At 45.8% G+C, this 26801-nt stretch overlaps 1 protein-coding gene across 2 annotated transcripts in view; it reads left to right on the top strand.

Annotated features, from left to right (window-relative positions):
- The window catches only part of RIMBP2 (RIMS binding protein 2), a 288471-nt gene that overhangs the window by 77191 nt on the left and 184479 nt on the right, over positions 1–26801 (top strand). For both annotated transcript variants that reach the window (XM_080985025.1, XM_080985024.1), the window contains exon 3: positions 21383–21523. In XM_080985025.1, the coding sequence (XP_080841151.1) occupies positions 21383–21523 (141 nt within the window). The remainder of the gene's footprint in view (positions 1–21382; positions 21524–26801) is intronic.

Below are 26801 nucleotides of genomic sequence, written 5' to 3' on the forward strand. Positions count from 1 at the left end.
ACTTCCATTAGCCCCAGTCACCTCCATGCTGGCTGAGGCTGATGGGAATTGTAGTTCAAAACTTCTGGAGAGCACCACATGGCCAAAAGCTGGCTTAGGCAATGTCCTCACACAAGAGAAAGGTTGATTCATCTGAGGAGCCTGACCTTATTTTCATGCGAAATATGAAGGGTATCATACAGTGTCCTCAACAGCCACATCGGAACAGAGAAACTGCAAATGATGTGTGTGCGTGTTTATTTTGCAGCAGACTGCCTTGTGCTTTCTTCCAAAGCAATTCCACCATTACATTCTCCTTTTAAAAAGCATTTATATATAGCAGGGTGGCTGCTTTCCTCTTTCCTGTTCCAGCATGACCTCGAAATAGTTTGCCAAATGCCAGCGCAGCCACAGATCATTAGAATAGCTAAAAGAACAAGAGGTTGCATCGCTTTTGCAAAGGCCGCCTCTGCTTCTGGAAGGAAGCCATCGAGTTGGCACTGAGCTTCTTGGATGAGACAGCTTCACCTTTGCCCTTGCACCTCGCAAGATGCCGTGGGGCTTTCTGTCCCGAAAGATGGCATTTTTGTGGCAGTGCGCATAGACAAGTAACAAGCAGCATGCAGCTTCACCTCATCGGCTGTGTCAGCGGTTCTGCCCTTGCAGCCTCTTCCTCAACCTCTGACCTCTTTGCCTGCCTTGCCTCTTTTGATCCCATTGGCTGATCTACTTTGTGTGTCACAGAGAACCTTTTTCACTCTCCGGTCTGTGTTTAGCAAAGCTGCTCTGGTGTCACAGTAGACTTTGAGCCTGGCAGCTGAGCTGAGCTGCTAACTGGGAACTGCATATTCTTTTAGATTTAGAATTTCAGGGCTCTCAGGCAACTCTTATTAAAAGGGGAGAGAGCAGCAAGTACTTTGTGGTACTATGCGATCCTCTGTTCCATTACATCCAGTTCCACAGTTTACCATAGTTTTCCATGTATAACATGCCCTTGTGTATAAGACAACACCTATTTTGGGGGACACGAAATTAAAGAAATGGGGGGAGATTGCCCAGAGTTGTTAAGCTTTTTTGGGGGGAGGATTGCCCAGAGATTGCCCAGACACCAATCACCAGCCCAATCACCACTGACAATCTCCTGCTCGTGGCTGCCACCAATTGCACCAATCGCACATGCCCCCTCTGCACTATCCATGTATAAGACGACCCCCAAATTTTAACCTTTGACTATAGTAAAAAAAAAACCACTCATCTTATACACGGAAAAATTCAGTATTCTCTTCCAAGTGCTTAACAGACAGTCAATCCATTTGTTAACAATCTTTTATTCTTTACTGTTTTTATTTCACAGTACAAAGTTCCAAGGGGTGGCCAAAATCCCTCAAAAGTCTCTCAAGGTTGTTACTCTGTCTCCTTTCAGGCAAAGTCCTTAGTTATAAAATAAATCCATTGCAAAGAGGTATCTTTAAAGTCTACTCTTCTCGAAAACTTTGCATTCCATTGCTTTAGGGGAGGGTAGATAACGCAGATCCCAAAGAAAAAACATGACTTAAAATATTGCCTCCCCTCCCCTCCTTCCACTGCTCAAGTAAAGCAGAAATTAGCATCTTTCATTCTTTCCAAACCTTTCCAAACAGATGATTTTCTCCTGCAGCATAAATCAGGATCTTTTCAGAGGGGTGCCTCTTTCCTTGCCAATAACCACTTCCATAAGATGCACCTGACCATAAGATGCGCCTAGTTTTCAGAGGAGGAAAACAAGAAAAAAACTATTCTGAACGAAAGAGTGGACGTATGATTTTTGTGGTTCATGCTGTGGCCACAGACATGTGATCTGATGGTGAATTTGGGGTGACCCAATGCAAAAATCCTGAGGATCCATGTGGAGCCGTGCTTTGTAACCACATTTTTGCTTGCCAATTACGGTATGTCCTAATTCAAAGGTATTCTGCAGCTCACCACGGTCCCTTACTGGGGCTGTCCTTGGATGGAGCAATGGAGCCCAGTGCCCTTGCCTTTTTGTCCGGGAGACAGGGATTTCCACCCCCGCTCACAGACACAAAAAAAGAAAAAAAGGCATTTAACGGAAGACTGTGGGTACTGCCCTTTCAATACCCTCGAAAGGTACGGGGAGGCGTGCCCCTTACCTCCCACTAATCTCAGGCTGGGACCCTTCCTGGGCACTGGAGTGCCCGAGAGGGCGGCATGCTGGGTTCACTGCAAAACAGAAAGTTGACCCAGTCACAGGGAACGATGGGACTTGTAGCTCTGTGTGGGGAATAGGGGTCTCCTAACAATTCAGCACCTTTAACAAACTGTAGCTTCAATTATTTTGGGTGGTGGAGACCAGGGGGAGCCATGGCTGTTTGAAGTGGTCTCGTACTGTTTAAAATGTATATTGCAAATGGGGCCTCCTTGTTTTCTCAGAGTATCTGCAGGAAAATGGTGGTTTTCAGATGCCTGGAAAGTGATGGAGTGTTGTTGTTTTTATCTGCGGCATTGAGGAAAGTCTAATCCAGTCTGGAACTCTTCTCTGGGGTAGATCTGAATGTTCAGAGCCTTTCTCCGCTCCCCATCCCCATACACAGTGGCTCCTGGCAGAGTCATGATCTGAACCAGGGACTGGTTCTGCCCCAGAGCTTGCTTTTAAGTCCTGGTTTCAGACATGGTGATCAAAAGATGCTTAGTTCTGTACCATGTGTGATTCATTGTTCTCCACTGAGTCTCCAGACAGCTGAGAATTTTTCAAGCTAGAAGATTTGATTTCCAGGCAGGTTTAAACCCCAGCACATCTCTCTTTCAAAATTAAGAACTCCAGGCCTCCAGGCAAGGAAGGGGATTTTGATGGCATCATTTCGACCCGCAATGCATTCATTTCCCTTATGTGGGCATCTTTTCACAATGCAATCTCTTTCTGCTAGTGGCCATACCGTCATGCCTTTGGGCCTAGGAGCTCTAACCTGTGTTTCAAAGGAGCGCGCCGAAGCAGAAAACACTTTTTTAAAAAATGTTGAACCTGGGTGGGTGAGATATTTTGTTTTCTTTTATGAAATTGCCTAGGTTCCATCTCCGATTAGTCATCTTTTTCCTTTTGTGGCTGGCGGGACTTCAGCCAAGATGTGTGAATGTGAATTCCTTTGAATGTGAATTCCTTTCCCTTAAGGCCTTCAGATAAATTGAGGCTTAAGACACCTGTGGTTGCTGTAATGGGGAAGCGTAGTGGATTTTACACAGATGGGGAGAGTGAAAGCCCAGGGATGTTGGTATGTGCACTGTTCCCAGGTGGGATACAGATATAGACGGGCTGGATTTAGGGCTGAGTGAGCAGTGCACATTCACTGGGTGCTGAGCTGGGGTGGGTACCATCTCAAAGCCTGGTAAGCGAGGTGCTGGGCTTTGGGAAGAAGTGTGAGGCTCTGGCAAGGTCCCAGAGCCCTCCCACATCCTTCCCAAAGCCTAGTTATCACTTCCCCAGCTTTGAGAAGGAGATGGAAGGGCACTAGGATCCTGCCAGCACCTCCTTAACTGCAGCATGGGGGGGTTGCAGACATCCAATTTTGGCCTCACATGGGGTGCCATAGCACCCTGGGGAGCATGGACGTGCTAATCTCTTTTTCTAGCAAAACAGCCTCAGGCGAATGGAGGCTGTTTGAAGGAGAGACAGAACTTTGATTTTTTTTAAGCTCTGGATGTAGGATATGAATTAAGATATTCTACCTATGCTAGGATCAGTATACAGTGGTACCTCAGGTTACAGATGCTTCAGGTTACAGGGGCTTCAGGTTACAGACTCCGCTAACCCAGAAATAGTACCTCAGGTTAAGAACTTCACTTCAGGATGAGAACAGAAATCATGCAGCAGCAGCAGTGGGAGGCCCCATTAGCTAAAGTGGTGCTTCAGGTTAAGAGCAGTTTCAGGTTAAGAACGGACCTCCGGAACGAATTAAGTTCTTAACCCGAGGTACCACTGTATCACGCTATGCAACTATCTAAATGTAACTTTATTGTTGTTTAGGAGTAAAGATCTGTCGTAAAGCTTTCGAAGCATATTTTTGGACTGGAGAATTTTCATTTAAAAGAAGAGTCGATTTTTATTCATCCAGTTTGCTTCCACATGTACAATACTAATAGCCTCAGTACCTCCGACACGCTTTGACATGGCTGCACTGTGATCTTGAACTGTAAGAATGCTTCTTTCTTGCCTGGATGGAAAATGGAGAGATATGGAAGGGACTGGCAGGCTAGAAACATCTGAGTTTAGCATGGCTGGAATGTGCCTGATGCTAAAAAGTTTAAGGGTTCCGCCACTCACTTTCCCCTTTGTCCCTGGTCCTTTCCACCACCAGCAAAAATAAAAAAAGGAAGCAGAAATTGCTGGAGTTTACACATTGGTCTGTGGTCAGGAATGGAAATCTGACAACTGAATATGATCACTTTTTGCTCATGTTGTTCTTGTTTTTAAGTCTGCAAGTGATGCGTTATTTGTGTGTTCAGACCCTGAAACCACCTCCCCCCTAAATAAATTCACACATGACTCAAATTTTGGTTTTGGTTTTTGGCAGAATTTAGGCCACAACTTTATTGATTACAGAGTGACTGGTTGCTTAGGCTCTGGTTTGACTAGCTCCCTGCACCCTTGCAGGTAGCGCTGACCCAGGGCACCAGCATAGGTCAGCCTAGGGTGAACACCTGGATAAGCGGAAAGCTGGGAACAGGCTAACTCCGCCACCCAAATGTCCCCCTGGACTCAGGCACGGGGACAACCCCCTCTCAGGGGTTGACCAAACCATTGAGTCCCCGGATTCCTTTAATGGAATACCCTTCACATAGGGGTGGCGAGAGCGTTCTCCCATCCCTATCACCTGAACCAGAGCCTATCTGCAACGTTACAAGTTGTGATGATTTGCTACACGGCAGGCGAAACCCAAATGGCACCAGCCAATCAGCCAAGTGGGGAAAATTCCTGCCGTGCCCCTGTCTCAATGACAGATGACACACGATGGCATAGCAAGGTCAAGCGCACAGCCCTAAAAGCAGGGAGAGGTGGGTGTTTGTTCTGAATGCATGTGCCAAAAGTGGATGGGTCATGTGCATGGGCATAAATAGGTCTCTCAAACTGTTTGGACTGCGTCCCATTGGCCAGATTGCACCCAGCTTCGGGGGACCTACCAATCGGGTGTGTGGCTGAACAATCGTACCCACCCACAACACAGGATGTCGGTTTTCCAGGTCTCACTGCAATACATGCCCTCTTTAAAGGAGGAGCCGATTACCATATTTTTTGCTCTATAAGACTCACTTTTTCCCTCCTAAAAAGTAAGGGGAAATGTGTGTGCGTCTTATGGAACGAATGCAGGCTGCGCAGCTATCCCAGAAGCCAGAACAGCAAGAGGGATTACTGCTTTCACTGTACAGCGATCCCTCTTGCTGTTCTGGCTTCTGAGCTTCAGAATATTTTTTTTCTTGTTTTCCTCCTCCAAAAACTAGGTGCGTCTTGTAGTCTGGTGCGTCTTATAGAGCGAAAAATACGGTAATTACTTTTTTTAAAAAACCGCATTGCGTTGTTGTTTCCTTTACACTGAAATGAACGTAAGTTATGTATATAGTTATGTAACTTACATTAAGTAGCGAGCAGTAAGACGAATAACGTAGTTATTTGGCGGACCCTGAAATGCAGCAGGGCAGAAACAGCGTTGATAGTGATTAATACAAGTTACAACAGAAATTGCTCCCTTCTTATGCCCCTTCCCCTGGAAGATGTTTACCTTGCTAGCCAGGGTAGATGACCCTCACAATTAAAAGAAGTTGCCACAGGGTGAAGCATGAATTTGTTCAACCTTAGTTAAATCTGTAGTTTCACAATTCAGATGGATGATGATGGCCACCTTCAAATAGCACATGGAAGATGGGGCACGCTTGCTTTCTGCTGCTCCAGGGGGTAGAACCCAAACCAATGGATTCAAATGATGGGAAAAGGGATACTGACTAAGCATTGGGAAGAACCTTCGGATGGTAAGAGCTGCTTGACAGTGGAATGGGCTTCCTAGAAAGGCAGTGGCACAGTCTGGCTAGTTGGTAGTTTGAGCCCACCCAGGAACAGTTGCGGGCAGGGTTTCTGCATTGCGGGAGGGGGGGGTTGGACTAGATGATCCTCAGGGTCCCTTCCAGCTCTACAGTGGTGCCCCGCAAGACGAATGCCTCGCAAGACGGAAAACTCGCTGGATGAAAGGGTTTTCCGTTTTTTGAGCTGCTTCGCAAGACGAATTTCCCTATGGGCTTGCTTCGCAAGACGAAAAATGGAAACGTCTTGCAAGTTTGTTTCCTTTTTCTTAACACCGTTAATACAGTTGCGACTTGACTTCGAGGAGCAACTCATAGAACGCGGTGTGGTAGCCTTTTTTGAGGTTTTTGAAGACTTCGGTGATTTTTGAAGCTTTTCCAAAACTTCTTTTAAACTTTTAAAACTTTTTTGGGGGGTTTTGGATTTTGGGTTGGGGTGTTTGGAATTCAAGGACTTGGTGTTGGGGAGGGGTTTGCAAGAATCTGGAAGCTTGTGTGTTTTTTTCTGCATTTTTATGATTTTCTGTGACCATTGGGCCACTCTGCTGTTTTTTTTAAAAAAAATTCTGGATTTGAATTTCTGTGTGGTGGGTGGCTGGGGGAACAGTTGAGGAGGGGGTTCTTCAGCAAGAAGCAAAGAGTGGAAGAGGAACCTTCTTCGAGTTGTCCCCCAGAGTCATAGAAAATGTACTGTGCACTTTGTTGATTTTTAAATGTTTTTCTGTCATGTTTAGAAACTTAATTTATTGTTCCTTCAATTTTTGAAATGCTCTTTACAGTATGTGTGACTTTAAAGATCACTTAATAAACTCTTGTACCAAATTTGGCTTTGTTTGGACTTTTTTTGACCATAGGAACGCATTAATTGGATTTCAATGCATTCCTATGGGAAACCGTGCTTCGCAAGACGAAAAATTCGCTAGAAGAAAAAACTCGCGGAACGAATTAATTTCGTCTTGCGAGGCACCACTGTACATTTCTATGATTCAATGAAATGGTTAGGTGTGCACAAAGTGTTTCAGAGCGATATTGTTTTTGCACAAAGATGTGTATGAATACTATCAGCTTATGCTGAAGATTACAATATTGGTTGGGTTTGTGTGTGCGCGCATGGTGGAGGGAGGGAGGGGGGAGATCCTCAAAAGCAGATTTTTTTCAAATGTCACGCTGATGGAAAATAAACTACAAAGTGCTTTGCTTCGTTAAGGGCACAGAAGAACAAATGCATCGCTTTCAAGTTCAATTTATCTTTCCCTTTTGATGTGTTCCTTGGTGTAAGATCTATGCTTAGATCTTCCTTTCTTTTTAAAAATTCTCCCTGTCATCAACATATTGTTTCACAAGTGCGTTATTGCTTAACATTCCATTTGGCGAGTTTGTCAAAGGTCATGTTGTTAGTCACTGTAGAGGATGCTTCTCTCTGTGATATATATATATATATATATATATATATATATATATATATATATATGGTATTGTATTGTGTGTTACATGCTTTCACCTTTCTGAAATGAATTGTTTATCTGACCTTCAAGCTATCGATGCACTAAACTTAAGTTGTGGATTCTGCGAGTTGCCATAGGCTAAAGGAATGAAAAGGAATATAAACAAAATATGTCAAGAAACTGATAAGTCACTCAACAGCTTGAAACATCATAACTAGACACTGGAAAGACCCATCAGGAGTGAATATGTTCCCAAATGGTTCCAAAATGTATGGGAAACTGCCCTATTAGAAAAATTAACCAATGAACTTAAGCTAGCATGGGGGCAAGCAAAGGAGGATGTCTTCACCCTGGTGTGGCTCCCCTTTATCACATATACAGTGGTACCTCAGGTTAAGAACTTAATTCGTTCTGGAGGTCTGTTCTTAAACTGAAACTGTTCTTAACCTGAGGTACCACTTTAGCTAATGGGGCCTCCTGCTGCTGCCATGCCGCCACCCTGCAATTTCTGTTCTCATCCTGAAGCAAAGTTCTTAACCCGAGGTACTATTTCTGGGTTAGTAGAGTCTGTAACCTGAAGTGTGTGTAACCTGAGGTACCACTGTACAGCACAACAAGACAATGATCTATTCCCCCTTGTTGTTTAGTCATTTAGTCGTGTCCGACTCTTCGTGACCCCCTGGACCAGAGCATGCCAGGCACCCCTGTCCTCCACTGCCTCCCGCAGTTTGGTCAAACTCATGCTGGTAGCCTCGAGAACACCATCCAACCATCTCGTCCTCTGTCGTCCCCTTCTCCTTGTGCCCTCCATCTTTCCTAACATCAGGGTCTTTTCCGGGGAGTCTTCTCTTCTCATGAGGTGGCCAAAGTATTGGAGCCTCAGCTTCAGGATCTGTCATTCCAGTGAGCACTCAGGGCTGATTTCCTTCAGAATGGATAGGTTTGATCTTCTTGCAGTCCATGGGACTCTCAAGAGTCTCCTCCAGCACCATAATTCAAAAGCATCAGTTCTTCGGTGATTAGCCTTCTTTATGATCCAGCTCTCACTTCCATACATCACTACTGGGAAAACCATAGTTTAAACTATATATAACTATACTATTCCCCCATAACAGCATACAAATCGATATGGCTAATCCGACCCAACAATCCCTCAGCCCACAAACAAACGAATCGCACTGCAACCAACCGAACGTAACCAACCAAGCTCTGGGCTCTCCAATCTTTTGCAACTGCAAATATATATATATATATATATATATATATATATATATATATATATTCCTTTAAAGTAGCTAGGTGTTCCTTTACTACTTCTTTTCCTATCTTGGGCTGCAGCTCCCTGCTTACATCATTTATTCTGTACAGTGAAGATGCTACAAACATGCAATTTCTGTCCAACAATGTAGAGGCTGCTACAGAGAAAACCCTTTCCTGGGCTGCCATTCCCCCTACCCCGCCTAAGGGTGATAGGAGTACCAACTCTACAATTCTATGATTCCACAGGTGAAATCCTATTGCCCTCTTTGCAGATCTGAGAAAGTAAGAAAGGATATGGTTTTCAGGTAATTGCCATCCTTTGCAAATTGGAAAGCCCACATGTCACCATTGTCATTTTTTTTTTTTTAAATGATCCAGTATTATCTTTGTTGTCCTTTCTGACCTGACTCATGGGTGATTTGTTGTTGTTCGTGGTAAAACACAGCTGGAGCACCAGCTGATGCCAGTGTGGACAAGCAAAGCAGTACTGAGCCTTTAAAAGCTTCTTGTGTCTTTAATTAAAAGCTTCCTGTTTACGGCTTCTAGTCATATTATTGACTCTTATAGAGCACAGCTGGATAATTAGGGATGAGCAGCCTCTTAATTGCCCTTGAATAAGGTAAAAGGACCCCTGACCATTAGGTCCAGTCGCAGACGACTCTGGGGTTGCGGCGCTCATCTTGCTTTATTGGCCAAGGGAGATGGCGTACAGCTTCCGGGTCATGTGGCCAGCATGACTAAGCCGCATCTGACGAACCAGAGCAGTGCACCGAAACGCCGTTTACCTTCCCGCCGGAGCGGTACCTATTTATCTACTTGCACTTTGACATGCTTTCGAACTGCTAGGTTGGCAGGAGCAGGGACCGAGCAACGGGAGCTCATCCCGTCGCGGGGATTTGAACCGCCGACCTTCTAATCAGCAAGCCCTAGGCTCTGTGGTTTAATCCACATCACCCTTGAATAGTTTCTTTTAATCTGCCTCCAAAGGCAGTATGTTTCTTAATACTATTTGTTGGAAACAGCAGGAGGGGAGAGTGTTCTTATACCCAGGTTCTGCTTTGAGACTTCATACAGGAATCTGATTGGCCACTGTGAGGAGAGGGGTCTGGGTTGACCACTGGCCTGATCCAGCTGGACTCTTCATATGTTAAATGGCCCAGTGTCAATTTCTGTTCTCTCCTGGAGTTTAAAGGAAGGTAAAGCTTTAGTTACTGATTTCCACTGGGAGTGGCTTCCGGGACCACATAACACCGGTTCTGAGAGATCTGCATTGGCTCCCAGTACGTTTCCAAGCACAATTCAAAGTGTTGGTGCTGACCTTTAAAGCCCTAAACGGCCTCAGTCCTGTATACCTGTAGGAGCGTCTCCACCCCCATTGTTCAGCCTGGACACTGAGGTCCAGCACCAAGGGCCTTCTGGCGGTTTCCTCATTGTGAGAAGTGAGGTTACAGGGAACCAGACAGAGGGCCTTCTCGGTAGTGGCACCCGCCCTGTGGAACGCCCTCCCATCAGATGTGAAGGAAATAAGTAGCTTTCCTATCTTTAAAAGACATCTGAAGGCAGCCCTGTTCAGGGAAGTTTTTAATATTTAATGCTGTTCTGTTTTTAACACTTGATTGGGAGCTGCCCAGAGTGGCTGGGGAGACTCAGCCAGATGGGCGGGGTATAAAGAATAAATTATTATTATTATTATTATTACTACTACTACTACTACTACTACTACTACTATCATTATTGGTTCTTCCACCTTCTTTTCATTATAAAAATAACAAAATAGTGCTATTTCATGACAACAATGGCTGTGGATGAAGGACGTTTCTTAGGACAATAATATTGTCATTCTGTTGTTCTTTAGTCGTTTAGTCGTGTCTGACTCTTCGTGACCCCATGGACCAGAGCACGCCACAGCCTCCCGCAGTTTGGTCAAACAAGTCCCCCCAAATGCCAAGTTCCTCTGAACATTTTAATATCAACAGTGTAGTATTCAGGGCCGGCCCACCTGTGAGGCAAGGTGAGGTGACTGCCTCAGATAGCAGGATTCATTGGGGCAGCAGATCCTAATGCAGGCTTCCTCAGCCTCGGCCCTCCAGATGTTTTTGGCCTACAACTCCCATGATCCCTAGCTAGCAGGACCAATGGTCAGGGATGTTGGGACTTGTAGTCTCAAAACATCTGGAGGGCTGAGGTTGAGGAAGCCTGTCCTAATGTCAGTCAGTCTTCTCCCCTTGTTCCTGATGTAGATCTTCCCTTCTTCCCTGGCATGGAGGTGGGATGCTATTTTGGGGTCTGCCTCAGGTGCCAAAATGTCTTGGGCTGGCCCTGTTAGTACTCCACACATAATATTTTTATGCAGCTTGTATTTTGAATGCTCGCAGCAGAGCCTGTGGAAATTAATTTGGGTTTGCAATGAAGACCTCTTGAAATAACAATACCTCTAATCCCCCTTCCAAAATATAATATAAATCTGATTTTAATTTTTTGTTAAGCTTCTTGAAATGGATTATGCAAGAGGCTGGTGATATTTACATTGCACCATGTTCAGCTGCGTCTTCAGTAAAACGTTCTCTCTGCAGTAACTGTAGGTAAGGAGTCTGTGAAGTGCTCTTCCACACTCATTTATTAACTTGTTTGTTGCCTTCTCCTTCATATTTCTTACATTTGCATCTTGTCCTTTTCACTAAGGCAGGCAGAGCCGTAGTTTGAATCTCAAAACAATCTTCTGGGGTCAGTTTGACTTGAGAGATGTCAATTTGTTTTCAAGCTACCCAGCACTGCTTCATGGCTGGGTGGAGATATAACCCCCCCCACTCTCTCCAGGACTTTGGGGAACATCAAAAAAGACTAGTAAGTGGAGACTAAGAGAATTCAGGGGGGGGGGGGGTAGCAGGGCAAAGCAATGTCAGTGTGATCTACTGGATAGAGGCTCAAGAGAAGGAGAAATCTCCACTCAGACACAAACCTCATGGGATAATCCAAGTCACTTTCTCTTAGCAATGGGTAGGCAAATATAAGGCAGGATCAGGCCCAATTGCCTTCTGGATCTGGCCCGCAGATGGTCTGGGAATCGCCGCATGGATTGCCAGTGTACACGTTCTTTCCCTCTCCCTCACACGGCGGTGGTGGCGCCGCCTCCTCCCTCCCTCCTCCTGGCTTCTCCCTGCCCTGCCTAGAGTAGGAAGGGGGCTGGGCTTTGTTGGTGCCAGCAGCAGCGGCCGCCGTTTTAAGCAGCCCCTCTCCAGAGCCCTTTCGCGCACCTGGCCGAGGGAGATGCTCAAACCTGGAGCCCTGCTGGTTCACTACATAGACTCAGTTGTGCACACAGCTTTCCTGCATTAAAGGTAAAGGTAAAGGGACCCCTGACCATTAGGTCCAGTCGTGGCCAACTCTGGGGTTGCGGTGCTCATCTCGCTTTATTGGCCAAGGGAGCCGGCGTTTGTTTGCAGACAGTTTTTCCGGGTCATGTGGCCAGCATGACTAAGCCGCTTCTGGCGAACCAGAGCAGCACATGGAAACGTCGTTTACCTTCCCGCCGGAGGTACCTATTTATCTACTTGTACTTTGACGTGCTTTCGAACTGATAGGTTGGCAGGAGCAGGGACCGAGCAATGGGAGCTCACCCCGTCGCGGGGATTTGAACCACCGACTTTCTGATTGGCAAGTCCTAGGCTCTGTAGTTTAACCCACAGCGCCACCCGCATCCCTTTTCCTTCATTACTTTCCTGCATTACATGAATCCTGGCAGCTCTGGATGTGACTCAGAACTAGACCAGGCTTTTCCAATGGATAAGTGAATCCTAAATAGAAATAAGGTTTCACTCTTGGGTCATTTTTGGGAACAGTTTCTGGAAACCTTTGGCTTGTGTCCACCCTACACTATATCACCAGCTGGAACTTCCTTCTTTCCTGTACAGGCTCTCCATTTTGCCATCTGCTGCCAATTTAACATCTCTCTGTGCTGGCAGCTTTCTTATGCCTTGTTTACTTTGCCTTAAAGAAAAAATAAATCAATAGGCAGGAGTTTTAAAGAGAAGTATCTCTAAACCAATTAAGCTCTTGAGGAAGAAAGCCACAATTCCCTCTAGGGTGCTCTGGAAGCATCGGGTCTCACTTGTAGAGCGGAAAAGGGTTTTGTGTTGTTGTTGTTTTCGTTTTAATTTTGAATAGGGATCACAGTTCAGGGGCAGAGGGCATATGCAGAAGGTCCTGGGTGCAGATGCTGGTATCTCCTGTTATAAAAGGATCTCAGGTGTCAGTGCTGGGAAAGACATGAGACTTTAGTGAGTGGCTGCCAGTCAGAACAGACGGTACTGGGCGACATAAACCTATGGTCAGACTCTGGGTAAGGCATTGCTATTAATTGTTGTTGTTTCTGGTTAGACTTGATAGCTGCCGATTAAACTGATGGCTCCAAGCGACTTGCAACATATCTATCTATCTATCTATCTATCTATCTATCTATCTATCTATCTATCATCTATCTATCATCTATCTATCTATCTATCTATCTATCTATATCTATATCTATCATCTATCATCTATCATCTATCTATCTATCTATCTATCTATCTATCTATCTATCTATCTATCATCTATCTATCTATCTATCTATCATCTATCTATCTATCATCTATCTATCTATCATCTATCTATCTATCTATCTATCATCTATCATCTATCTATCGCTCAATAGACACATTATAATATTGACACATCAATGCAATTCATAAAAAAGGTATGCATCCTTGACAGCATTTCACCTGTGAAAGTCAGGCCTTGTGTCTGATTTTCGCCCTTGGGTCAAGCATCTTTGCCAGAGCCACCCTGTGTTGCGGACAACAGGTTGCGTGGCACAGGTCTTGGTAACCTTTCAGACTGCAGAGTTGAAGAGGCACATGTTGGCCAGGGAAATTAAGGCTGGTGTGTTATGCATGTCTGCATCTGCATAATGGCAGGGAGGCCCATTTGCCCAAATCAGATGATACTGCTGGGCTTATATATCTTCAAGAATTGCTGCATGGACTTCCTTGTTTCCTCTTTCCCTCTCCTTTCCCTTTTGCATTGTGTCTATGAGATGGTAAGCCTTTATTGTTCATCTCTGTTCAGGGCTTAGGACTGGTTGTTGTTGTTGATGCTTTATAAGTTGCTATTATTCCTAATAATAATAATAATTAGGGCCCCTTTTCTTCTTTCTCAGTGTTTACCATGGATGTCACTTCAATGGCATTGTTGTTGTTGTTGTTGTTTATAAGCTTGCACCCTGGGAAAGTCACTTCAGTGCTGCAAACACAATGGTTTGACTTCACCCCTGGAGGCACACTCCGTTCTCTCTCTCGAGAGAGAGAGATGGATGCCAATAACAACATTATTATTGTATATTTGTACTTCCGTCTTTTTTCCCCTGGCAGGGACTCAAGGTGGCTTGCAGATAAAAATAAGGACAGCCAAAATGGTATTTATGCTGTGAAGCCATCTGATTTTTTTTTTGTTTTATAGTCATAGTAAGAGTAATACTATCTTTTTGGATTGAACGCAGTGTTTATTTGCCTGCACCTGCAGGAGTCTTGGGCTCCTATTGCCTCTTCTCAGGGAAAGGAAATTGGAAGGATCTGCTTTCGCTTTTGAACTAATCAGTGTTTCTCATTTCATCCGAACGGTGATTCATTTAAAGAAGCCACGATCAAATTGTGATTTGTGTTCCTTGTTTTTTCCTCTAATCATAATTGAAACTAACCAGAGTTCTCCGGACTTTTAGATGTAAAGGAGGATCTCAGGTTAGTTTTGAACATGGCAACTGGTGCTTCCCCTCTCCTTGTAGCCATTCTGGAGTGGGGAGGGCACAAGTTTGAGGCTCGTTTCTGTCTTGCTAAACCATAACTTGGTTTTGCATCTGAACTAGTCAACTGGTCTTCATTCTCTCTGGGACAAAGAAAGCCAAATCAGATCTTTGGTCCATCTAGCTCATTGTTGTTGACACTGGTTGGCAGCTGTTTTGCACCACTTGGGGCAGGAGTCCTTCCCAACCCTTTCTGGAGATTAAATTTGAGATGTTTTCATGCAAGACTCTGTCAATTTAGCTCAATATGGTCTACACTGACTGACAGCCGCACCTCAGGTGGGCTTCTTTCTTTTCCCTAACTGGAGATGGAAGGGATTAACGCTGGGATTGATTGCATGCGGAGAGCATGTTCTCTACCGCTCAGCTTGCAGCGCTTGCAATAGCAACCAAGGCATATTTGGTATAATCCATTCCTTTGAAAACTGTGCTTGGCGTCTCAGGCTGGGGCGGGCAGTAATCAAGGTGAGAGTCTGCTGTGCTCTGCAAAGCCTGAGAAATGTGATACAAGCAAGATTCATTCCAACGTCACCTTACCATGCCGACACAATATATCCAGGAGTGCACCGGTGGATTGATAGCTTTGTAATTGCTGACATTTTTTCCTTGCTTGGTTGAGCATCATTCTCTGTTTCGTTCTCCAGCTGCCAATTTCCTTGGCTGTGGTGCATTTGTCACTGTAGGAAGTAAAGAGCAAACAGAAAGAAAACAGGCAAAGTGCTCCCCACTAAATTATTTTAGAATTTGCCCAATAAGCAGCAAAGGTGGCAGGTTCCCTTTTTAAAAAAAGCAATATACTATAATGCAGCCGATTTGAGAAACACTGCAATTAAGTAGGGTGTTGTTGCTTTTCAAAGCTATTGTTGGCATCCATCTGTCTCAAGAGACAATGGAGTGCACCTCCGGGGGTGAAGTCAAACGACTGTGTTAGCAGCTCTGAAGTGACCTCCCTGGGGCGCAAATGTGAATGGAGATTCTGGACTGGCCAGAAAATAAGGCTCCCCTCTTGGCCATGCTGATGTGCTCCAAAGGAAAGCAGAGCAATACATTTGGCACCAGCCTGGCTGCAGGAGTTGCTGGAAGGAGGTGTACAAGGTGCCATCCAACCACTTCAGGGACTCTACTCTGAATTTCTGTAGGGTTTACTCCATGGGTAGACAAACTAAGGCCCGGGGGCCGGATCCAGCCCAATCGCCTTCTAAATCTGGCCTGTGGACAGTCTGGGAATCAGCATGTTTTGATATGAGTAGAATGTGTCCTTTTATTTAAAATGCATCTCTGGGTTATTTGTGGGTCCTGCCTGGTGTTTGTACATGAGTAGAATGTGTGTTGTTATTTAAAATACGTATCTGGGTTATTTGTGGGGCATAGAAATTCGTTCATTTCCCCCCCCCCAAAAAAATATAGTCCGGCCCACCACATAGTCTGAGAGACGGTGGACCAGCCCCCTGCTGAAAAAGTTTGCTGACCCCTGGTTTACTCCTTAGCCTTTTCTTCTCCTGAGGATATCCCACAAGGCAGTGGAAGTTTAGGATCAGAGTTTTCATTCTCCTAGAATTTCACTCCCAGGTGGATAAGCCCCATCTGCCCCTCACTGAGGTTTTAAGACTTAATGGTTACCCTCACCCGGTTTACCCAGCAAGTCAAAGCCATTCCTGAGGTGTGGCTGCTGATTCTAGGAGCCACGGGTGAGAGGTGGGTGTAGGGTGGGAGCCAGAGGTGGACCAACCGCCCCAGAAGGATCACAACGTGTCCCCCACCAGAGGTACTATCCTTGCCATAATACTCCATAATGGTAAAGGTAAACCATTAGGTCCAGTTGTGACCGACTCTGGGGTTGTGGCACTCATCTCTCTTTATTGGCCAAGGGAGCCGGCGTACAGCTTCCGGGTCATGTGGCCAGCATGGCTAAGCCGCTTCTGGCGAAACCAGAGCAGTGCACGGAAACGCCGTTTACCTTCCCTCTGGAACAGTACCTATTTATCTACTTGCACTTTGACGTGCTTTTGAACTGCTAGGTTGGCAGGAGCAGGGACTGAGCAACGGGAGCTCACCCCATTGCGGGGATTCGAACTGCCAACCTTCTGATCGGCAAGTCCTAGGCTCAGTGGTTTAAGCCACAGCGCCACCCGCGTCCCTTTTTATAATACTCCATACACCCGACTATATTATTTTATCTTCACGGCTGCCAGAATACCCTCTAGAGCAGGAGCTCTCCAACTCCCCCCCCCCCCGCCATGGACCCCTTGAAAATTTCTGATGGTCTTGGCAAACCACTTAATAATTTATCAATTAATTGCTTCTTTTATTTCTTGTACAGTGGAACCTTGGTTTTCGAATGTAATCCGTTCCGGAAGACCGTTCGACTTCCGAAACATTCGAAAACCGAAAATCAGTGGGTGGGTGGCAAAAATCCGTTGAGAAAAAAGAAAAACATGCAGCGGAAGCCGTTCAACTTCCAAGGAGCGTTCAAAAATGGAAGCAATTACTTCCGGGTTTTCAGGCTGAGGCTTCCAAAACATTCGGTTTCCGAGACGCTCAAAAACCGAGGTTCCACTGTATTATATTACAATCTTCATCCCTGAAGATTCAAACTGTGATGCAATGAAGTACAATATAAAAAGTTAAAGAAGTGGCAAAATGCAATTGAAGATAAATATTAATATTTACTGCAGACATCCTGAAATACTTTCTGAGACTTTTTAAATTGCCCACCCTCAAACTCCAGACCACCCCCGGAAACATCATACATACATCACAGAAGGGGGGTATCCCAGGACCACCTACCCCAATACATCAGACATACATCACAGGGGGCGGTCTAAAACAGAATCCTGAGTGTGTTGTTTATCTCCTGTCTGGCAGGTTACCTGATTGCATTATCTGGGTTTTGGCCACTCTTTTGTTATTGTAACTTCTTAATTCCCGAATCCAGGTCACAGGTCACAGGCTCACCCTATTCACACCTTAAATGTGCCCTTAAGGCAGGATTTGTGAGCACAGAGACAATGGGGAGGTTTTTTCCCATTTCCTTCGACCTTGCAGATAAATATTTGAGGTCATTTTGGGAGAGAGAAAATGGTTTCAGGGCTTTTCTGTGGGTTTCAGACATGTGATTTACATATTTTTATGTGTTTGCTTGGTATATTTATGAACATCTGTTTTATACAGTGGTACCTTAGGTTACAGATGCTTCAGGTTACAGATTCTGCTAACCCAGAAATAGTACCTCAGGTGAAGAACTTTGCTTCAGGATGAGAACAGAAATCGTGCAGCAGCGGTGCAGCGGCAGCAGCAGGCCCCATTAGCTAAAGTGGTACCTCAGGTTAAGAACAGTTTCAGGTTAAGAACGGACCTCCGGGTCGAATTAAGTTCTTAACCCAAGGTACCACTGTATACCTCCCATCAACCCTGAGCACTGCCCATTCTGATGGCAGCTGGAGTCCAGCAACATATGGAGGGCACCAGGTTGGGGGTGGTGTGTTTGACAGATGATTTCTGTCTAGGGATTCAGGCAACAGTCTTACCTGGTCCTATCTTGAGATGCTGAGGATTGAATTTGGGATCTCCCGAATTCAAAACATGTCTTCTTCCCCACTGAGCTACAGGAGCTGAGTCTCATGCATTGAACTAACTTGCAAAATATTTGCATATACAGTGGTACCTCAGGTTAAGTACTTAATTCGTTCCGGAGGTCCGTACTTAACCTGAAACTGTTCTTAACCTGAAGCACCACTTTAGCTAATGGGGCCTCCTGCTGCCACCACGCTGCCGGAGCACGATTTCTGTTCTCATCCTGAAGCAAAGTTCTTAACCTGAGGTACTATTTCTGGGTTAGTGGAGTCTGTAACCTGAAGCGCCTGTAACCCAAGGTACCACTGTAGTCCTCTGATATTAGAATATTTAATATCAGCACCACCTGCAATGGTGCCGGTCTTTCAAGCATAGTTGTTGCTGCCTCCTTCTCCCCCTGCCCCCTTACAGGTAAAACAATCCTGTTGTTATTATTATCATCAAAGCTGTGTATCTTTATCTGCCTGTTTCATTAGGGCTGAATGGATCCCAGAGGTTGAGTTACGGTCTTTATTCAGTTGATACAAAAGCAGCCAGCGGTAGGCCTATGAATAAATGAACAGGTTTGCCATCCTGTGCCTAGCATGGAGATGGAAAGTGGCACAGGGCCACCTCTCAATATTATTAGAGGAGCTGATAAAAACTTGGCAGGCTCGTTCCAACTGAACTGGCATCAGAGGAAGTAATTTCACATGGCATTGGTGCTGGAGCGATAAAGCACCAGAGAGATGAAACAGAGCTGGTGTTTTTGCTAATAGACAAGATTTAAGAATGTAGATATTAGGTGCTTGCCCTGTTCCTTTTGCTGATGAAAAGCCTACAAATGTACCCAGGTTTTCAGGGTTTTATAGCGGGCTCTTGGTGCACATCCTGCCATGTCACTCACAGTCACACATGGCCAATAGTCTGCTATATTTGACTTGGTGGGTCACACGGGTTGCGGGTCACTGAGCTGATCAACAGAATCTCTGTGTGCTTTCAATGCTGGTGTGTAATCCTTGCTGACTGAAGAGCGGAGTCTCTCTCCTCTCGTATTAGTTACCAATATCATGTCTTACTTAGTTTGCTAATTAAAAAGCTTGCCTCTGGTCTTGTACTGAAGACCTCCTATATTGTATGAGATAATTATGTTGCATGCTTTTTTGTGTTGTACACCAGGTTTTAATTATTTGGGGATGCCTTGCATCGCGAAGGGTTTTGAGATGTGGTGATGCTCAAACCTCTTCCAATCTATGCCCCATCCCGAGGGACGAGGGTAGGGTGAGCAGGGATTACCCACCTCCGTCACTGGTGCTGTGCAATGCCAGGTCTATAGGCAATAAAACCGCCACCATGCGAGACTCTTTTATCTTGCTGGGGGTTGACTTGGCTTGTGTGACGGAGACCTGGGTGTGTGAAGGTGAAGTAGTTGCCCTGCATGAGATAGCACCCCCCGGTTTCTCTGTCCTCCACCAGTCGCGGACTGTGGGTCCGGGGGGAGGGGTAGCATTGTTAATCCGGGAGGATTGCTCTTTCAGGGCTCTGCCATCACCATCAATCTCCAGCATTGAATGTGTTGGTCTAGTGTGGGGCACCAAGGAGAGCTTGGCTGTCTGGCTGGTGTACCGACCACCTAGCACACCAGCAGCCACCCTGTCAGGCCTGTTGGATGTGGTGGCAGGCTGGGCCTTGGAATTCCCTAACCTACTGGTTTTGGGAGACTTCAGCGTCCATGCTGATGCCACCCCCTCCTCACGGGCTCTGGACCTGGTGTCTTCCATGGCGGCATTAGGGATCTCCCAGTTTGTTTTGGGTCCCACACACCAAGCAGGCCACACGCTGGATTTGAATTTTTGATGCGGGTATAGATGTGATTATGTTCTCACTTGTGGAAGTGCCATGGTCTGATCACTATGCTCTGAAAGCCAGGATTGACTTCCCGCCCCCATCCTGCTTGGGTGGCGAGCCTATTTGGGCTCACCCGCGAAGGCTGATGGATCCTGATGGATTTCGTCGGGCCTTGCGGGACCCTGCTCCCCCTGGCGGCTCACTAGATGAGCTTGTCGAGAACTAGAATAACCGGCTCTTGGCGGCCATCAATGAGATTGCACCGAAGCACCCTCTGTGACACTGCTGAAACCGGGCCCCCTGGTTTACTGAGGAGTTCCGGAAAATGATGCGGGACCTCAGACAGCTAGAGTGAGCAAAGAAAAAAGGAAAAAAAATCTGTTTGATTGTTTACTCTGATTGGCAAACATGGCTCTCTTTAGTGTACACGACTTTCACATTACCTGCTCCCTGATTTTAAGAAAGACAAAGGGCAGGTCCACACAAGGGCAGGACCCCAATTTCAGTGCACAGTTTAATCCCCAGTTCCCCAAACCAAACAGCCATTTGATGTTGCTTCTCTAAGTCCCAAGAGACCCAAACCGCTTCATGCTTGAGAATTCAGAGTTCCAGATATTCCTGGACTTTTTGCAATAAGGAAAGCATTGGAGACAGTTTGGGGTAACCATTGCTTGATATGAAATTGTATAGCCTCTCAAACAAATCAGAACAAATGCTCAATAAACAGACAACCATGTATAACTTCCCCCACAAACTTTGTGCAAACAAACTGGGAAGGATGCTCCAATCCATTAACAGGTCAACTGGATGCGGCCATATTGCATGTTTGTAGCGTGCAGTGTTTGTTTTTTTGTTTTGTTTGTTTTAGTAATGCACATGAGCAAACATGCACATTGCCAAAAACAAAGCACAAAAAGAAGTGTATATGTTTGTGTGCGTGCGTGCGTGTGTGTGTGTGCAGGGGAGAGAGACATAAAAGAACTAGAGCGCAATGGCACACAAAGCATTCTGAAATCCTAAACACAGTGTTTCAGAAACAAGCCCCACTGAACTTGGTGGTACTTACTGTAAACATGCTCAGGGTTGTACTGTAAATGGAAAAATGGGGGATATCTTAGTGCTTAGGTTGCACACACTTCAGAAGTAAGATTGGATTCAGAACTTGAAAATATGGGAAGAATGTATGAGGATCAGTTGTCTAGCAATGGAGCTTATTTTTGCCGTTGCTTGTATTTGAACAGACATGTGGTATTTAAAAGCACTCTATAAGCTATACGATTGAAAAGCAAACAGCCCCATGGAAAGATAACCTAGTGTACGGCTTATTATATTCCCGCCCCCCTCATAAATGGAAGATTTGAACTCTTATATTTCCTTCCGTTCTTCTCTTTCCTCCTCACAGTTTGGAAATGAGCTACCGTACTTACAACCTGCAGTGCCACAGAAAACATTTGGTCGGATCCATATTTTAGAAGAGAAGAACCAGGCTTTTCGGTCTAATGTCACCACACTAACCCAAGAGAATCATCAGTGCAGCTTCTTAGTAAGTCATCAGTTTTAAATTTTCTTTTCTTGTTTTTGGATTTTCTCGGCTTGCTTGGAGGCAAATGTAATTTAGCAGTTCAAGTGTAACTGTCAGAACTCTTTCTCGAGCTCCTCTTACAGCTTTCTCCCCCCCCCACCTCCCCAGACATGTATTGTTATGTACAATGCTTTGATTCCTTGTTTTTCTACTAGAGGGCAATATGAAATGGAACATTTCATAGCTGTAATATTGCTTTATTGTGTGAAAGGGCAGCTCATACTCTGAACGGCAGTGATTAATCTTGTTTCTGATTTTAAACAATCTTTTGCTAAGCTCCGGTATTACATTTGGAATGGGGGTATCATTCAAATCACTGTAGCAGGAATGATGAGGTTTTCAAGTTGATGTCTCTGTTTGCCACTCAAGCAATGCTCTGTGAAATATGAAGGTTTGCGAATCTGGCTGTTTTGATGGAAACATGCACAATGTTCGTCAACAAAATTACAAGCAAATGTGCCTAAGCGCATAGGGGCAGGAGATGACTTGGCAAAGCTCTTTTCCCATGGACCATTGCCCCGTGCTGAGCCTGTTCTGATTTAGTATTTAGTATTTTATATCCTGCCTTATATCCCAAGGTGTGTTGGCATCTTCCTAAACTCATTCATGAAACAGTCATGCAATACTACATGAAAACATCAGAAAGCAGCACAATATCTCTCTCACAGTGCATTAAAAGCCTTGGGTGAACAAAACCATTTTAGCTTATCTGAAAACTCAGAAGTGTGGGTGCTAGCTAGGCTCATGGGAGCTCCATGAGCAAGACACTTCCCAACCGCAGGACCAGACGACTCTTATCAGAATGCTGCAGTGCAATTGCTGACAGGAGTGAGGCTTTGTCAGCATGTAAAGCCTGTGCTCAGAGGTCTGCACTGGTTGGCGATCGGCTACCGGGCTGTGTTCTAGGTGTTACTGTTAGAATATAAAGCCCTCAATAAGTTGGGACCAGTCCCCTTGCGAGATCCCCTTACCCTGTATGTACCCACTCAACTGCTTTGATTGACAAAACTGGCACTACTACAGGTGTTACACAATACCTGCACCACATCTGTAAGAACTCAATCATTTAGTATGGCAGCACCTGAACTTTGGAACTCCCTGCGTATTGATATCAGGCAAGCATCTTCACTGTACAGTGGTACCTCGGGTTACATACGCTTCAGGTTACAGACTTGGCTAACCCAGAAATAGTACCTCGGATTAAGAACTTTGCTTCAGGATGAGAACAGAAATCGTGCTTCAGCAGCGCGGCGGCAGCAGGAGCCCCATTAGCTAAAGTGGTGCTTCAGGTTAAGAACAGTTTCAGGTTAAGAATGGACCTCCGAAAAAAATTAAGTTCTTAACCCGAGGTACCACTATATTCTTATTTAGATATTCTCACTTAGACAAGCCTACCTAGATATTTAGAAAGTTTGCATGAATCTTAATTAGTTTTAGCCTATTCTATTACTGTTTAAACTTTCTGTACATTTTAACTTATGGTTGTTAGTGATAATTTTACTGTTTTATCTTCCACCTTTTTCCCTGACGGGACTCAAGGTGGCTTACAAATTAAAAATAAGAACCACTAAAAACACGGAAAAGAATATCATTTAGAAACAATTAAACATTGACAGAATTAGATCAATCGATCATTCGATGATGGTAGATGATGATGATGATAGATAGATAGATAAAGGAAAAGGTAAAGGGACCCCCGACCATTAGGTCCAGTCGTGGCCGACTCTGGGGTTGCGGCGCTCATCTTGCTTTATTGGCCGAGGGAGCTGGCGTACAGCTTTTGGGTCATGTGGCCAGCATGACTAAGCCACTTCTGGCAAACCAGAGCAGCGCACGGAAACGCCGTTTACCTTCCTGCCAGAGCAGTACCTATTTATCTACTTGCACTTTGACATGCTTTCGAACTTCTAGGTTGGCAGGAGCAGGGACCGAGCAATGGGAGCTCACCCCGTCGCGGGGATTCGAACCGCGACTTTCTGATCAGCAAGCCCTAGGCTCTGTGGTTTAACCCACAGCGCCACCCGCATCCCTTGATAGATAGATATAATCTCTTAAAATCATACAAATAAGTACAATATAAACAGCACAGCACCAACCCTTTCATTAAAAGCAGTCAGTTCCCCAAAGCCTGTTGGAACAAGAAGCTCTTCACTAGACAACAAGGAGGGAGACAGTCTAGCTTCTCCAGGGAGGGAGTCCCAAAGTCTGGGAGCAGCCACTGAGAAGGCCCTCTCCTTCGCCCCCACCAGGCATGTCTGTGTGGGTGGTGGGACCAAAAGAAGGGCCTCCCCTGAATATCTCAGAACGTGGGCAGCTTCATAATAGCCCCCAGCAACAGCTGGAGGGCTGCAGACCCCCCCCATTCCCAGTGTATAGGCATGAGGCCTGCTCCTTCTTCCCCCAGTCAGGTACAGTGGTGCCCCCAGCTGCGAAGGGTGCTGCCCTGTGGGTTGGAAGCTGCAGGCTAAGCACTCTTCCCCCCCCCCCGCCCACTTCTTTCCAAGTAGAGGATAAAGCTGAATGAATGCATATTAAATAAGCTAACAAGCCAGTCCTGAAAACAAAATCAGCAGTTTCCCAAGCTCCAGATGCAGCTCCTTTCTCTCCTCCCTCCCATCAACTTTTGCATTTTCTCTGCACAAAGCAGTATTGCTGCTCCTTCTCTCTCTCCCCCTTTAAGAACCTTGGCAAATAACACACTTGGCTTGATGTCTGAAGAGAAGAACGCGATTAAGGTGGGGGAAATTATATTGCAGCTCCAAACCCCAATTGAACGAGTTGACTTAGCAGAAATTTTGCATGGTCAATTTTCCAGCCATGAATACAGCCCAAATGCCTGGGGAATTAGGCTTGCCACGCTCAATAATAACCCTTAAAACCTGCCACTTGCCAGAGATAACGGAGGCCTGTGATCTTGCAGTTCGGAGTCGTGCGTCAGTGGGGCTGCTTAGCTACACAAGGCTAATGGCAGGTTGGGAGAGACCAAATAATGACACGGGGACCAGGCAAGAAGCTCACACCCAGTCTCTCACAGGGAAGCTTTCCTTTTTCAGCAGGCCAGCAGAGGAAACCGGAGCGGACGCCTGTGGACTGCAGATTAATGATGTAGGTTTCTTGGATAAATCTGAAAGGCTGCTGCTGCAGGCGGGGTTTGTTGTCAAATTTATGAGGACAGTAACTTCCTATTATGCAGAAATGGGTAAGCTGTGCCTCTTTAAATGTTGCCGGACTCCATCGGCCCCAGCCAGTTTAGCCGGCCTGTGTCAGGGATAAGGGGAGTTGTAGTCTAGCAACACCTGGACAGCCACAGGTTCATCCACTCCTGCTATATAATTTGTTGAAGAAGAAGCCACTTTCCACATCAGGCTTCACAGATGAAAGTGGGGACTCTTCCTCACATGTGGGGTTGATTGGCGCCCCATTCTATGCCTGCTTTGTGCTGTGTTAAGGCTGTAATCCTACTTGCACTTTCTCTTAAGATTACCCCCTACTGCAATGTACTTCTAAGTACATAAGGGCCACTGTTTCCTTTTTAAGAAATTATTGTCTTCTATATCTATAGAGGGACGCGGGTGGCGCTGTGGGTTAAGCCACAGAGGCTAGGACTTGCCAATAAGAAGGTCAGCGGTTTGAATACCTGCGATGGGGTGAGCTCCTGTTGCTCGGTCCCTGCTCCTGCCAACCTAGCAGTTCAAAAGCACGTCAAAGTGCAAGTAGATAAATAGGTACCGCTCCGGTGGGAAAGTAAACGGTGTTTCCATGCGCTGCTCTGGTTCGCCAGAAACAGCTTAGTCATGCTGGCCACATGACCCGGAAGCTGTACACCGGCTCCCTCTGCCAATAAAGTGAGATGAGCGTCGCAACCCCAGAGTCGGTCACGACTGGACCTAATGGCCAGGGGACCCTTTACCTTTTATATCTATAAAAGGGATGCGAGTGGCGCCGTGGTCTAAACCACTGAGCCTAGGGCTTGCCAATTGGGAGGTCGGTGGTTTGAATCCCCTCGACGGGGTGAGCTCCCGTTGTTCGGTTCTAGCTCCTGCCCACCTAACAGTTCAAAAGCACGTCAAAGTGCAAGTAGATAAACCGGGACCGCTCCGGTGAGAAGGTAAACAGCGTTTCCGTGCGCTGCTCTGGTTTCTCCAGAAGCGGCTTAGTCATGCTGGCCACATGACCCGGGAAAACTGTCTGCGGACAAACATTGGCTCCCTTGGCCAGTAAAGCGAGATGAGCGCCACAACCTCAGAGTTGTTCGCAACTGGACTTAACTGTCAGGGGTCCTCTACCTTTTTATATCTATAAAGCCTGCCTATGCTGGGGGTGGGACTGCCCCAGTAGGGCAGTCACTTCGGGGGTGGAGCGAGGGTGTGAGCCCAGCCCCCTTGTGACATGTTTCTGCGTTTTGTTGGTGGTTTTGCTGCCATCCTGGAAGTGGGTTGCCTGCTGCCCTGAGCAAAGGAGAAGCCTTTTCTCAGAGAGATGGTCTCATCCCCCACAGGGTTGGTGCTCAGGAGCAGCTCTTTCCGATATGACTTTATTGAACTGCATTAATCATTGGGATGAATTTGTTGTTGTTTCCTTTACTTATATGTTATTGCGTTTGATAGCATGGTGATTGCAATGCTTGTTGTTGTTTTTAATGCTTAATGCTGTATAGTATAGGCCTGATGCATGTCACTGAAGGATACAGGCTTTTAGGCAGAGATGCAGAAAGAGGAGGTAAATAAGAATGTTTGGGATATGAAGAGAAAGGGGGAGAAAGGAGACGAGAGCTAACGAGAGAGGAGGCAGACTGACAGGTTGGCGGTTCAAATCCCTGCGATGGGGTGAGCTCCCGTTGCTTGGTCCCTGCTCCTGCCAACCTAGCAGTTTGAAAGCACGTCAAAGTGCAAGTAGATAAATAGGTACCACTCTGGCGGGAAGGTAAACAATGTTTCCGTGCACTGCTCTGGTTTCACCAGAAGCGGCTTAGTCATGCTGGCCACATGACCCGGAAAAACTGCAGACAAACGTCAGCTCCCTTGGCCAGTAAAGTGAGACGAGCGCCGCAACCCCAGAGTTGTCTGTGACTGGACTTAATGGTTTGGGCTCCCTTTACCTTTTTTATACATTCTGCATGGACTGGTTGCATGGAAACATGTAGCACTGCAGGTTGCAGTGCAGCACAGTTGAATGCAGGTCAAGCTCTTGTACCTGTTATCTAATATTAAAGAGTACTTGTAGACTGATGATCAGGCAG

The sequence above is a fragment of the Podarcis pityusensis genome (assembly GCF_964106645.2).
Source record: "Podarcis pityusensis genome assembly, chromosome: 16".
Lineage (NCBI taxonomy): Eukaryota > Metazoa > Chordata > Lepidosauria > Squamata > Lacertidae > Podarcis > Podarcis pityusensis.